The sequence below is a fragment of the Salmo trutta genome, chromosome 12, assembly GCF_901001165.1.
Source record: "Salmo trutta chromosome 12, fSalTru1.1, whole genome shotgun sequence".
NCBI lineage: Eukaryota > Metazoa > Chordata > Actinopteri > Salmoniformes > Salmonidae > Salmo > Salmo trutta.
In genome coordinates this window covers 53,989,091-54,002,047 of record NC_042968.1, presented here as the reverse complement: position 1 = coordinate 54,002,047, position 12,957 = coordinate 53,989,091, and the positions used below count along the sequence as shown (strand labels likewise).

Here is a 12,957-nt window from a genome sequence, read left to right as displayed (position 1 = left end):
AGCACTTGAAAACGTATTTATTTTCCATTGTGATCTGCTCAGTTTATGGAATTAGTTAACTTTATTTGCATTTGAAATGTATCAACTAAAATTATTTCAGTACAGATAAGTAAAACATACACATTTGTTCCTGTGTTGGGACTGTGAACCACACAATATTTGGGGTACCTCAGCTTCATTTTACGGTACTATTTTGATTCTTTACCTGGTGTTTTAAATCATGTGCATAATAAACCCTAGTGATACATTCACTTAACCGAAGCATATAGATATACAGACGCATGAAAGAATATATTTGCATGGATACTGGCACACTACTGAAAACTTAATTGGAATGTTCCCTTATCAGATGCACACTTGTTATGGCTTAGGCATCCTCTATACTTTATATTTGCATAGTGCACTTTTTGTTTTAAATATGAACATATTGGGCATCTTGAAGTGCCTAACAGTCAATGAGTAAAAGTGGCACTTCACATAGGGCAGACACACGCTAGTATAGTAATGGAGTTACTCCTAGGAATGTGTCCCATATCAGATTACCGTCTCGTGCTTCTAATTACGCACATTGTTTATGTCCCAAATGGCACCCTATTCTCTATAGTACACTACTTTTGACCAGAGGTCTATGGCCCTGGTCAAAAGTAGTGCACTATATAGGGAATAGGGTGCCATTTGGGATTCAGCCAGTGACTGTCCTTGACACAGTAGAGTAGTCAGAGACATTTTGTCTTACTTTGGTTCCAGTGGCACAGTTGGTTAGAGCAACACCAGTTGGGTGGATTTCTGAGTAGGGCGAAGATTGTGTGTCTGTGTTCACCATAAGTGACTTGGATAAAAGCATCAGCTGATTGACCATGTTATTACATTCGTTTTTCCTGAAGCCACTTACTGTGGTGTTTTTTATATAAGTGATGTATTCATCTATGTTAGTTATGTAAGAGTGACTGTCATGCCCTTGCTCGTATGTACAGTAAAGAGCCTTTTGACTGGGCCTGGAGGAGACAGCGTTTACTCTCATACCCACACACTCTTACACACAGGCGCTCAGTTGTCCAAGAAAGCTTTTTAGAGGAACACAAAATGTTGACCATTCTCTCTCTTCACTTCTCTTTCACTCACTCACACACACACACACACACACACACACACACACACACACACTGTGGAGTCGAACAGGATTGCACCATTTTGAGCGCGTTCACAACTGTTCAGCGATCGTGAACTTAACCTCCATGTAACGTCATACAATGTGAAACTCGATATCCTCTCTCTTTTTCTTCCTTTTATTTTCCCCCTTCCTATCACTTCCTATCGCTCTCCTGTCTCCCTCTTTCTCTCACCATCAGATGTCCCATTCTGGCCGTATGGACCCTTCCCATAATGCCCTGCAGCAACAACAGCAGCACCAGCAGGGTCTCCATGGTAACCAGAGTCTCGGAAGCAGCATTGGCGGACAGATGCAGCAGCGGAACTCCAATACCCAGAATGCCCGGCTACAGGCGGAGGGCTCGTTCGGCCAGGGGGGTCCAGGAGGAACGGGGGTAGCGGGAGGAGGAGAGGGAGCGGATCACGCCTTGGATGTAAGTCACCACCTCAGCCCTGTCTAGACACACCCATATGGAAATGCGGTCCGATACTGATATGTTCTTGACCATGGTAGCTAATACAGATATGGCAAAACCACGTTTTTTCCTTGTGATATTCGGGCAACAGCTGCGATAGCAAACAGTCACTTTTGCAAATTTACACAAACAGTTTGAAGATTCATCACCAATGACGAAGTGGTGATAATTCATGCAGGTGTGAGTTAAGAGTGTACATATGATGCATGCGATGCCATTATGATTTTTAGCCGTGGGCTCTGTTCCAATATCCACTCTAGCAATATCACTTAGACTGAAATCCTATATTGGGCATGCTGCGCATGCATGCTAAGTGATATTGCTAGTGTGGATATTGGACCGTGGCCCTGTGCCCATGTGGGTGGTCTTATACTAACCCCCACCCTCCCTCTTTTACTGGGGACGGGGCGAACCGGGTGCAGGGGAGGAACTTCCACAGATCAATCTACTACGACAACCGTAAGACAACCATAAGACAACCGTTAGACAACTGTAAGGCAACCACACAGAGCCAGCTAGCTGCTCGTTCAGCGATAATGTGGATTGAGTGATATTGGGCATGTGGAACTGAAGCTACCTTCACTCTTGGAAAGAGCTTGTTTTTTGCCACATCCATGTGCCACAAACAAACCTTCCTCTCTCTTGTTCTCCCTCTCTACCCCTTTCTCTCTGCTTTTCTAAAATTCATTCATTTCAATTCTAGAGGCTTTATTGGCATGAAAAGCGAAGGAACATGTCAAAGCAAACAATGACAACAATAACACTTTCTCCCCCTCTTCTCTTTTCCATTTCCAGCTTCTCCCTGAGCTGACCAATCCAGATGAGCTGTTGTCTTACCTAGGTCCTCCAGATCTACCTAGCAACAACAACGATGACCTGCTCTCACTGTTCGAGAACAACTGAAGACTCCCTTCTCATTAAGGGAAAGCTTCATCCTTCTAGAGGGGGAAGAGCAGAGGAGAGGGGGGAAAAAAAAGAGAGCGGGTACAGACCGAGGGATCCATGTTTGTATACTCTCTGTGGACCAGACCAACAGGCTTTCCAAGGGAAGGTGCAGAGGGTAGTGAGAGAGACATGACTGTTTCTGTCTGGGAACTCTGTCAAGACTATAGTGTTTTTAGACTTAATGTAAAGCGTCCCATTGCACTCTGGATCCATCAAGTACGTTTTTAAAAATTCAGAGAAAGAGAATGACTGTCTGTCCAAGACTGAGTGACTGACACATGGGACTGCCTGCACAGGCCAGCCGCTATAATTGTAATTCAATGTTCTCAAAAAATCACAAGCCCAAGGATTTAACTTTTTAAAGGATATTTTTAGAAACAAGAAAAAGAAAGTGTTATGTCGACTTTCCATTGTGTATTTATGATTGTGGATCTTGTCAATACACGTGGAATAGGCATAGTGGATCTCTGTTGACATGACTTAGTGTCATAAAGAAAGTAAGAGGTGGTGTTCATCCTAAAGGGGAGTTATGAATGCTGAAATCAGGATATGCAGCCTCATATACATACAATACATATACATACAATACATACAGTACTCAGCTTACTGTATCTACACTTAGATCATACAAAGCCAGCACACAAAAGGAGATGGGATGGAATTTTTTCACTTACACTGATCTAGACTTGTAGAGCAAGAGATATAGAGAGAGGTGTTATTTTTGTACTGGGTTGGGCACAAAGAGGGTGTGAGAGGAGAAGAGGGTTAGTCGGATGAGTGCGAAGCCAGATGGGACTCTCACCTCCATTCACACCCTGTCTCTGGTAATCCTCCCTTCTCTCTTGCTCTCCCTCCTTCAAGATAACTATACTGCTGAGACATTTAAACATGCACAATTGTACACACATACACTTTCAAGAAGGGATCCCCAGTAAAGTCCTGTGCATTGATGGAGGGGGAGAAGTTGTTTCCCTTATGTCAGGAAGTGAATGTGTATTATCTCTCTCTTCCTCCTGTCCAGCCCATCTCTTTCCAGCCCCGTAAGACACATTTGAAACAATACCAAGGTTTAAACAGCCTTTCTGCTTCCTCTCTCTGGGTCTTTAGCCTGAAGGGACTATCTACCTGTCCCCACTCCTTTCTGAGGTTGTCATTGGTTTGTAAAGTGTTTGTATGATAGGCCTTACTGTTCATGGCACCAGAAGTTGGATGTGCAATGTTTTTTTTTATCTGTATGATATAAATTGTTTTATAGTCATGACCATATTGTTATTAGAGTAATTCCAGAGTTGGTGAAGCTGTGCACATCTGTCCTATATGTGTTTAAACTAGCAGAGGTCATGAGTTCAGAAATATGTCAAATTCATGTCAGTAGACTTACAGGGGCCTGCATTCACAAAATGTCTCAAGGTCCTGATCTAGGATCAGTTTTCCTTTTCAGATCATAATTAATACAATTATATATATGGGGGGGGTCTAGGTCCTAGATCAGCACTCCTATTCTGAGCTGCTTTGTGAATACGGGCCCTGGTTACTATATGAGACTGTACAAGGGATTTCAGAGACAACACCAGCATCTGCAAGGTAACAATTGTTCATGTTTTATTGTCTAGATGATTATGCTTAAGAGGCCCATGTCAGTGAATACAATTAATACACTGTTAAATTGTCCTATTAACTGCACACCAGTTTTTCTAAAAATGTGAAATATTTCCATTATGTTTTATAAGTAAAAAATGTCACTTCTGATTATGTTTCCCTAGTTCTTTACTGTATTTTGTCCCCCTAGCTAGCAGGTGTAGGCTACAGGAAAGAACACCCCGACTTATCCCATGTGCAGCAGAACCAGAGAGCAGAAACCAGGCTTTGTCTAGATAGGATGCAGCAGTGACACTTCGTAGCAGGTTATGAGAATTTATGTTGCAGGTTGGTTGAATTAGGTTAGGAAAAGGTTTAGGGTTTGCTAAAATGCAAAAATTGACTCCGACGCGACTCGAACCTGTTACTTTGACATTAGCAACATCCCTTGTTTTTATATTACAATACAAAAGCAGGACATCGCTACAAATATATTTTCTTATGAAGCATAAAATAAATTAAGCAATAAAATAATACAAAAAAAAACAAATGACTACACATGAATTGCCAGTGACATTCGTTTCACAAAAGTAAAAAAAAAAACCTTCTAGCCAATATGACGGTCATGGCTTGAAAAGATCATGCTTTTGTCATAATTTAATTTCCACTGCAGGTTTAGAATTTACGCGGCAGGTTAAGGTTAGCTAAAATGCACAACAAAAAACCTTGGACGTAAATTTGATAAACTGCATCCCATCTAGATATTACCAACCATGACCCAGGCTCGAGTTAGCAACACGCTACAACCGCAACATTTTAGGCGTGCCCCCAGCACGGTAGTTTACCCTGGCACACATACAACACTTGCTAATCCGGCATACATACAAGATAGCGGTGTATTTTATTAGGCCTACAATAATTCGTGATCATGCCGCATACATTCCACGAGCGCTTTGTCCAGTGGTGAAAGACAAACACTTGCCAGTTCGTATCCGTTGCGCCATAAAATGCCATTGGTGACTCAGTTTTATATTTGAGCCATAATGGCGATTTTATTCGGCGGGAGACGCCCTGTACAATCCAGGCAGCGACAGTACACGCCTAGACTTTCCCTGGCAGAGCATTGGGCAGTATGTGTTATTGTCATTTGTATGCATCATAATGAGCCAATCACGAGTACGTCCCCCAAACCTCGCTGATCAAACCGGCGTGCAAGGGAAGGGACCATTGTTGTAATTTATTCCCCCAGAGACATCTAATTGGTTTAAACTCATGCCACTCAGTGGTCCCAGTCTTCTAATTGGTTTGCATTGGCTCCAGAGGCTTCCCTGGGGTAAGCATATATATTTTGTGTACACAGCAGTGTTTCTGTTCCGAGTCAACTGCGGCACGGTCCAGTAAACTTGGCCTGTACTCGTGTATTTTCACGAAATTAAAAACCTTTAATCCCAATCATGCCTAACCCCAGAGTTTTCTTCGACATCACTATCGGCGATTCCCCCGCCGGCAGGATTGAAATTGAGGTAAGGAGCAGAGCAAATCGTCTTGTTTGGGAATAAATGTGCTTTTTAACTTCAAAAGGATTGCTTAAATCTCGTTAGGGTCTGCTTTAACTAGCTGCCCGGCAGTTGCATGCACCCGGGATGCTGTCAGACTCGGGCCCACGTGCTTTCCTCTTTGACATGTTGATTAACTAGCTAATGTTAGCTAGCTATTGTGTTTCATTGAAAGCTCTCCAATTTTGCTCCAACCTCAGTTGATCTGCATAATTTTCCCACAATGATTGGTTTGTTTTTGCTGTTCTTGCGTTTACTTTGGCATTGTTTTCTTGTCGGTATCTAAATCGTGATGTAAAATAACGGTCTTGTCCATAGTTTTTGTAATAGCATTGATAATTACTACGATCTTGGAATTCCAAAATGAGCGCGTAAATGGTCAATTGCGTTGTTTAGATTAACATAGCTAGATAACGTTAGTTTCTGTTTCACTAGAGTTTCCGGACATGCAATTTTTAACCAGTCGCCATTTTCAGCGTTTTTTTTTTTTTTTTTTTCATAGCGCCAGATGCCATTTTGAGAAAGAAGGGATGTAGGGTTGGAAGGCCGGGAACACAATGTACCTAAAAGCACATCGCACCAAATCAAAGTATTGGCTGCGATCAATGAGTTGATTAATCTGGTAATTTGCCCATATCCATTAGCATTCTAAGGCACCAAGGAGAATGTGGACCATGGTCCCACTGCAATCCAATGTACTGCGGTGTAACGTTATGCTAACTGTTAATTGTTATGAAATATGCTGTAAAGGTCGTACATTTTCAGCTGCCTGGCCTTTCTCTCTATAAACCTCTAAAACCTTGCTGTTAGCTGCTGCAATCATGTTTTCCGTTCAAACAGCACGTGGCACTAGAGAGCCTGCATGCCCATTCCCTCCTAAATAATGAGGATATTGTGAATGGTATTCAATCTCAAGATTTTGCTGACTAGGTGCAGTGGCGCACACGAAAAGCATTTAAGGCCAGATATCACCGTGAAATCCAGGAGGATAAAAAGGCTAATCCGCCTTTCCCCTTTTAAGATGAAACATTACACAGTAGCTTCCAAATGGCAAAATGGACTGGTACTTGGTGACTATTGTAGCTTTTGCTTCGTTTTGGTCAATTTGATCTCCAAACCTTTTGTCATCACGTGGGAGGGAGCACGTGGCCGTGCAGTTGATTCCATTGTTTATGACCTATAGGCCATGATCCCAGTAGCTCTGGTGCTGCTTGCTAAGCTAAACATTGTAGCCTATCCAGCCTAGTGTAGTACAGAGGTTGGTCAAAATCACAGATCCAGGAGAAGTCTATGCTCCCTAAATCTTTACCTTCCACATTAGGGTGCGTGAGACTCAAAACTGACCTCAGACCAGCCTCTACAGCATTGGCCCAATGACAGCAGTGGTGACTTCCTTTTTCCTTGACTTGTTCCTAGTCTAAGGAGTGGAAAAGTACTGGGGTGTGTCTGGGGCTGGAGGAGGTAGGGAGGGAAGTGAGAAGAGTGGCTGTGTCAGCTGGAACCTGGTGGAGGGAAAGGCATGTTGTAAACCGCCTATATGTCAACATTCACGTTTCACAGGTGGTTGACACTTGGCAGGAATAGAATATAGCCTAATTGGCTCTAGACATTGATCTAACCTAATCCCATCCCTCCTAATGCATTTTAAAGGATTTTGTGATCTGATCCTTGATCAGATCCTTAAGGGAAGAGTAATTTCATGGTGACGTGAGATGGTACACACTACACTTGACATGTGTCATCCTGTGGAATTCAGTGAAGTCAATACCTGTCGCTAGTGTTCTAGGTGGCCAGTTGTTGCCCCTGACTGTCAAGTGATGGGTTGGAAATGACGTCTGTAGTGATTCACCTGTCTCACACAGTCAGTCGCTGTTTCCATTAACTTGTCCAGTGAACTTTTTGTTTAATTTTGCTCCTTTTGGGGGGGTTGACATGAATTTCTGTAGATGCAACAATTGCCTGCTAGAGTATGTTTCCATTTAACTGTCTTGTGTCGATTTTAAAAACATCTAAGTAATGACATCACACTAACAACGTCCGCTAAAATTTAGTGGTTGAAGTGTTTCCTTTACCCATTTAGGCAAATTGTGCCATAATAAATTGGTGGTAGCCTGTATGCCCTGCCACCTATGTTTCATACCTCTGGTAGCCTGAGAAAGCCAGTATAGAATGCAATAATATACTAATATTTGTGGCAACGCATCAAGGCCTGTGCTATGCTGAAACAGGCATACCTGTAGATCTGAAATAGTTGGTTTAAACTTGCCAGCTTACCAGAAAAGTAAGGAAGCAGCAATTCAGTCATTCTTGAAAGTCAGGACAATCCTCGTCCTGCAAATAACAATTATTTTTAGAGTTGGATTTTGAAAATTGAAGCAGTAGGCATTCAGAATTAAATGTGGAGTAGAGCTTCTAGTTAGTTACGTGATGGCAATCATCACTTATTGGAAGAACACTTTCATTTGTCAGAATTATGTTGGCCAAAAGATCCATCCCTGTTGAACAGAGAAATTGTCGCTCTTTAGAATTTCTATCTGCTGTTTCCATTACACACGTCATAATTTGATGTTGCGTTTGTCTAATAAACCTTAGTCAATGGAAACCTGCCTACTGTCTCATGGTCCTCACATGGGAGTTGTTCTAGATTGGAACAGAACAAGTCTAGAAGCAACACCTAGAACCAAAGAGGTTTAGACTCCGTCTGCTTTGGGTCCTGTGGTCAATGCTTTAGCGGTTGTCTTTTTTATTACCCTGGTTTATAATTATCACGTTATTCATTAGTGACAACTTGAGCTCTACCTCCATTGAGCTGCATGCTGTTTCCCCTTCATTGATTGTGTATACTAATGAAAAGCCCTCTCTCCTCGTCTTTCAGCTTTTTGCTGATGTGGTCCCCAAGACTGCAGGTAAGACGGCTTCAACGATGGACAATTCCTGAATAATTAACAAACACACACTCTGCAAGTGACTATCTCACGATAGTCTTCCAAGCCTTGTGGTTGGAATGACACCTAATGGCAACAATGGATGCTGTCCAACCTTCCCCACATTCCTCACCCCCTTCAATGGCACCTTTTCTGTCATCAGTGAGCCCTGGTCCCCAAAGGCCAGCAGCATGCATTTAGATCCATCTACACTACATGACAAAAATGTGTCGCTGCATGATCAGATATCATATACAATGCAACAGCTGATGCAAGGCTGTCTGTAATTAAGTAGCATTGAGTGGCCCTGGCCTACCTTGTCAGTCTTGATAGATTTCAGTGATCAGGAGCAGAACTACTATTTTGACTTCATGCAGCCTTTAAAGGGATACTTTGCCAAAATCCCAATGAGGCCCTTAAACTACTTCCCCAGAGTTGGCTGAACTTGTGGATACCAGTTTTGTCTCTGTCCAGTATGAAGGAAGTTGGCGGTATCGGCATGCTAGCATATACCTATAGACTTCCAGTCATTGCGCTAATGCTAGTCATAGTGGACACTGAGATATACATTTTTCTTTTCATCCATCTGACTGGGGAAGTTGCTAAAGGGCCTCAATGGCAATATTTAGAGATATCCCTTTAAGCAGCTATGCACACATTGCTGATAATAACAGGGTGCCTGTCGCCCCCCCAGAGAACTTCCGTGTCCTGTGCACCGGGGACAAGGGGTTCGGCTACAAGGGCTCCGGCTTCCATCGTATCATCCCCGGTTTCATGTGCCAGGTGAGTGGGGGGGTTGGGTGGTTGGCAGCAGAATCTGGGTTGCTGTTTCCAGACTAAATTTAACAGTCCCGAAGGCTGCTTCTGCTCCTCAATCTGCACTGATATTCGTAGTGTCTCAGAGAAGGAGTGCTGATCTAGGATCAGTTGTTGCCTTTTAGATCATAATTAATTATATTGGGGGGGGACTGAACCTAGATTGGTACTTATCCTCTGAGACTTTCTGAATATGGGCCCTGATCTGACTGCTGCAACCAGGCCCAATGCTGGGCCCCTACCAGCCATATTATTCATTGAGTGAATAATTTACACGCATTCCCTGCAAGTGATGTTTTTCTCACAATGGTCTTCTGAGCCTTGTGGTTGTGATGACGCTGCCTAATGGCAACATTGCAGAATACAGGAGCCTTGTTAGAGAAAGGGGAAAGCTTTACAAAATAAATGATGTCCCTTATGCTTTGCCTTCCCCTAGGGTGGCGACTTCACCAACCACAATGGAACTGGGGGCAAGTCCATCTACGGCAACAAGTTTCCCGACGAGAACTTTACCCTGAAGCACACAGGCATGGGCTGTCTGTCCATGGCCAACGCTGGCCCCAACACCAATGGATCCCAGTTCTTCATCTGCACTGCTAACACCGACTGGTGAGGGGCGAACACACACACACAAAGTTTACACTAATTGGTGAGACTGGTTCATTTGAAATTTTGTGAATAATTTACATGCGTACTCTGCAAGTGATTATCTCACGATGGTCTTCCTAACCTTGTGGTTGTGACGACACTGCTTAATGGTAACAAAACTGACGCAGTCCACCTTTCCCAACACGCCTCATACCCTTCAATGGTTTCTCTCTGATACATGCGCGCACAAACTGCGGAAACTAAGACACATCCTCACTAGTGATGTGGCCAACAACTGTAAAGTAGTGTCCTTCAGGGCAGTGCACCACTGGTCTGTGAATATGTTCTTACCAACAGTGGGGCTGGTACAGTAATTGTGTAGCAGATCATGGATGAAGACAGTTATTTTCTTAACGATCATATCTACTTTAAGTAGATATACGCGGAACAAAAATATAAACGCCACATGTGAAATGTTGGTTTCATGAGCTGAAATAAAATGTCCCAGAAATTCAATATGCACAAAAAGCTTCTCTCCAATTTTATCGAAATTACATCCCTTGTTAGTAAGCATTTCTCCTTTGCAGGATAATCCATCCACCTGAAGGGTGTGGCATATCAAGAAGCAGATTTAAACAGTATGATCATTACACAGGTGCACCTTGTGCTGGGGACAAAAGGCCACTATAAAATGTGACGTTTTGTCAACACAATGCCACAGGAGTCTCAAGTTGAGGGAGCATGTAATTGGCATGCTGACTGCAGTAATGTCCTCCAGAGCTGTTTCCAGATAATTTAATGTTAATTTATATACTATAAGCTGCCTCAGTGTAGTTTTTAGGCCTCACAACCGCAGACCACGTGTATGGCGTTGTGGGCTAGCAGTTTGTTAACGTAGTGCCCCATAGTGGCGGTGGGCTTATGTTATGGGCAGACATAAGCTATGGACAATGAGCACAATTGCCATCGATAAAGATGCAGAGATGGTGACGAGACTCATTGTTGTGGCATTCATCTGCCGCCGTCACCTCCATGTTTCAGCATGGTAATGCATAGGCCCATGTTGCAAGGATCTGTACACAATCCCTGGAAGCTGAAAATGTCCCTATACATGTTTAGGTGACCTGCATCTATTGGACTGGGCCACAGCAATTAAAATCACTGCAATGCTTAACAAGTAGCTGCAGTCAGTTTTAGAATGGGAGGCAAGCCTTTTCTAAATATTGCAGTGCCTACTGCTGCAGTGCCTACTGCTAGTGCCAGGCAGAAGGACAGGAGAAAGTGTATTTTGAATGGTTATAGCGATGCCCGTCATTTGACTAACAAATAATCCTTACCCATAGTCCATGATTCACAGCCTGTGACTAAAAACATATTTTTGTGTTCCTGGTTGCCCTAAGTCTCAGGATTACTTCTGTCTGTTTGTCCAGTTAGGAACTATTCCTTAGATGCGCTGATCTTGCTCTCTGCTTCTGTAGGCTGAACGGCAAGCACGTTGTGTTCGGCAAGGTCGTGGAGGGGCTCAGCATTGTCTCTAACATGGAGAAGAAGGGTTCCAGCAGTGGCAAATGCTCCGCCAAGGTCGTCATCGCTGACTGTGGAGAGCTCTGAGCACCCTGTCCCTCCCTCTTGCTCTTTCCGCTTTCATCCCTCCTTCCCACCCTGCCTCCTTTCACCCAGCTTTGAGCTTTTCATCCCTTGGTCCCTCCCTCCACACAGCTCTAAGCATCAACCTCTCCTTCCTATCCCTCCCTTAAGCTTTTCCCTCCCCCATAATCGAAAACATTCCCTTTAAGTGAGATTTTTTTTTTTTTTAACCATTCCTCTCCCTTACTGAACGGTTTGTCCTGTCTGAACTAGTTTCATTTGGCTTGCTTTTTTTATTTATTTTTTGGATTGTTCCATCAGGACCACATTTGTTTAGCAAATTCTGAATAAAGTGGCAAAAGATTCCATAACTGTGTGTCATTGAGTAAGAGTGGATCAAATGTGTATGGTTTCAAGTGTTTAATTTTTTTGTTATTTTTCTCCAGCATAGACTAGTGAGCTGAGGTCACATGATGCGCACACTTCAATGGGGCAGAAGGCTGTGTGTTGTGACTCTGGATGGCTAGCAACAATGAAGGGGCCATGTGGGGAATTTCAGGTGGCTAGTTTTATTTTCTTGATACCAGGTTTTGGTTGGGGTACATCCACGTTGACAGGGTAGCAGTGGAGTGAGTCGAGAGCGTTAGGTTCCTGTGTCCAAATCATTAAGGACTCAATGGTCCACACGCAAACAGTTGTGAAGGTGCAACAGCGCCTCTTCCCCCTCAGAATGTTAAAGATTTGGCATGGGCCCTCAAATCCACAGTTCTACAGCTGCACCATTGAGCGCTTCTTGACTGGCTGCCGCACTGCTTGGTATGTCAACTGCACCACCCTCAATCGCTTGGCGCTAGAGGGTGGTGCGGACAGCCTAGTACATCACTTGGGCTGGGCTCCCTGCCATCCAGGACCTCTTATCAGGTGGTGTGAATGGGTGGCTGGAGACCAACAATTCCAGGTCTTCCAAGCCATACTGTTTTTCGCATGGCAAATGCTACCGGAGCATGTCTGACACCACCAGGCCCCTGAACAGCTGCTATCCCTAACCCATAAGACTGCTAAATAGCTAACAAAATGGCTTCAGGCTATATTCCTTGTCTTTTTGCACTGACAATGCACACTACACACACTTAATTTGTGCATTCATGCTGACTACACACATTCAGATACAATCATATATGCTGTTGCTATACTTTATCATATACCCCAATGCCTAGTCACCATACCCCTATATATGTTTAGGTGACCTGCATCTATTGGACTGGGCCACAGCAATTAAAATCACTGCAATGCTTAACAAGTAGCTGCAGTCAGTTTTAGAATGGGAGGCAAGTAAGA

At 43.5% G+C, this 12,957-nt stretch overlaps 2 protein-coding genes and 1 non-coding gene across 13 annotated transcripts in view; all 3 read left to right on the top strand.

The window, feature by feature from the left end:
* The window catches only part of LOC115203789 (zinc finger MIZ domain-containing protein 2), a 43,131-nt gene extending 38,812 nt beyond the window's left edge, over positions 1–4,319 (top strand). For 8 of the 11 annotated variants that reach the window (XM_029768776.1, XM_029768784.1, XM_029768777.1 and 5 more), the window contains exons 20-21: positions 1,350–1,583; positions 2,421–4,319. In XM_029768776.1, coding sequence (XP_029624636.1) covers positions 1,350–1,583; positions 2,421–2,528 — 342 coding nt within the window. In that variant the 3' untranslated portion in view covers positions 2,529–4,319. Of the gene's footprint in view, positions 1–1,349; positions 1,584–2,047; positions 2,118–2,420 lie in introns of all 11 variants that reach the window. The other 3 variants (XM_029768785.1, XM_029768781.1, XM_029768780.1) reach the window with 3 other exon arrangements.
* Positions 4,320–5,504: 1,185 nt separating this feature from the next.
* Positions 5,505–11,987, top strand: LOC115203791 (peptidyl-prolyl cis-trans isomerase A). Its single transcript, XM_029768786.1, has 5 exons — positions 5,505–5,671; positions 8,580–8,610; positions 9,323–9,411; positions 9,881–10,053; positions 11,511–11,987. Exons 1-5 carry the CDS (start codon positions 5,603–5,605, stop codon positions 11,641–11,643), a joined length of 495 nt encoding a protein of 164 aa, XP_029624646.1. The 5' UTR covers positions 5,505–5,602; the 3' UTR covers positions 11,644–11,987.
* Positions 9,729–9,808, top strand: LOC115204808 (small nucleolar RNA SNORD35). The gene has a single exon (XR_003880476.1). It is a non-coding gene; the product is annotated as a small nucleolar RNA SNORD35 (small nucleolar RNA).
* Positions 11,988–12,957: the final 970 nt, after the last annotated feature.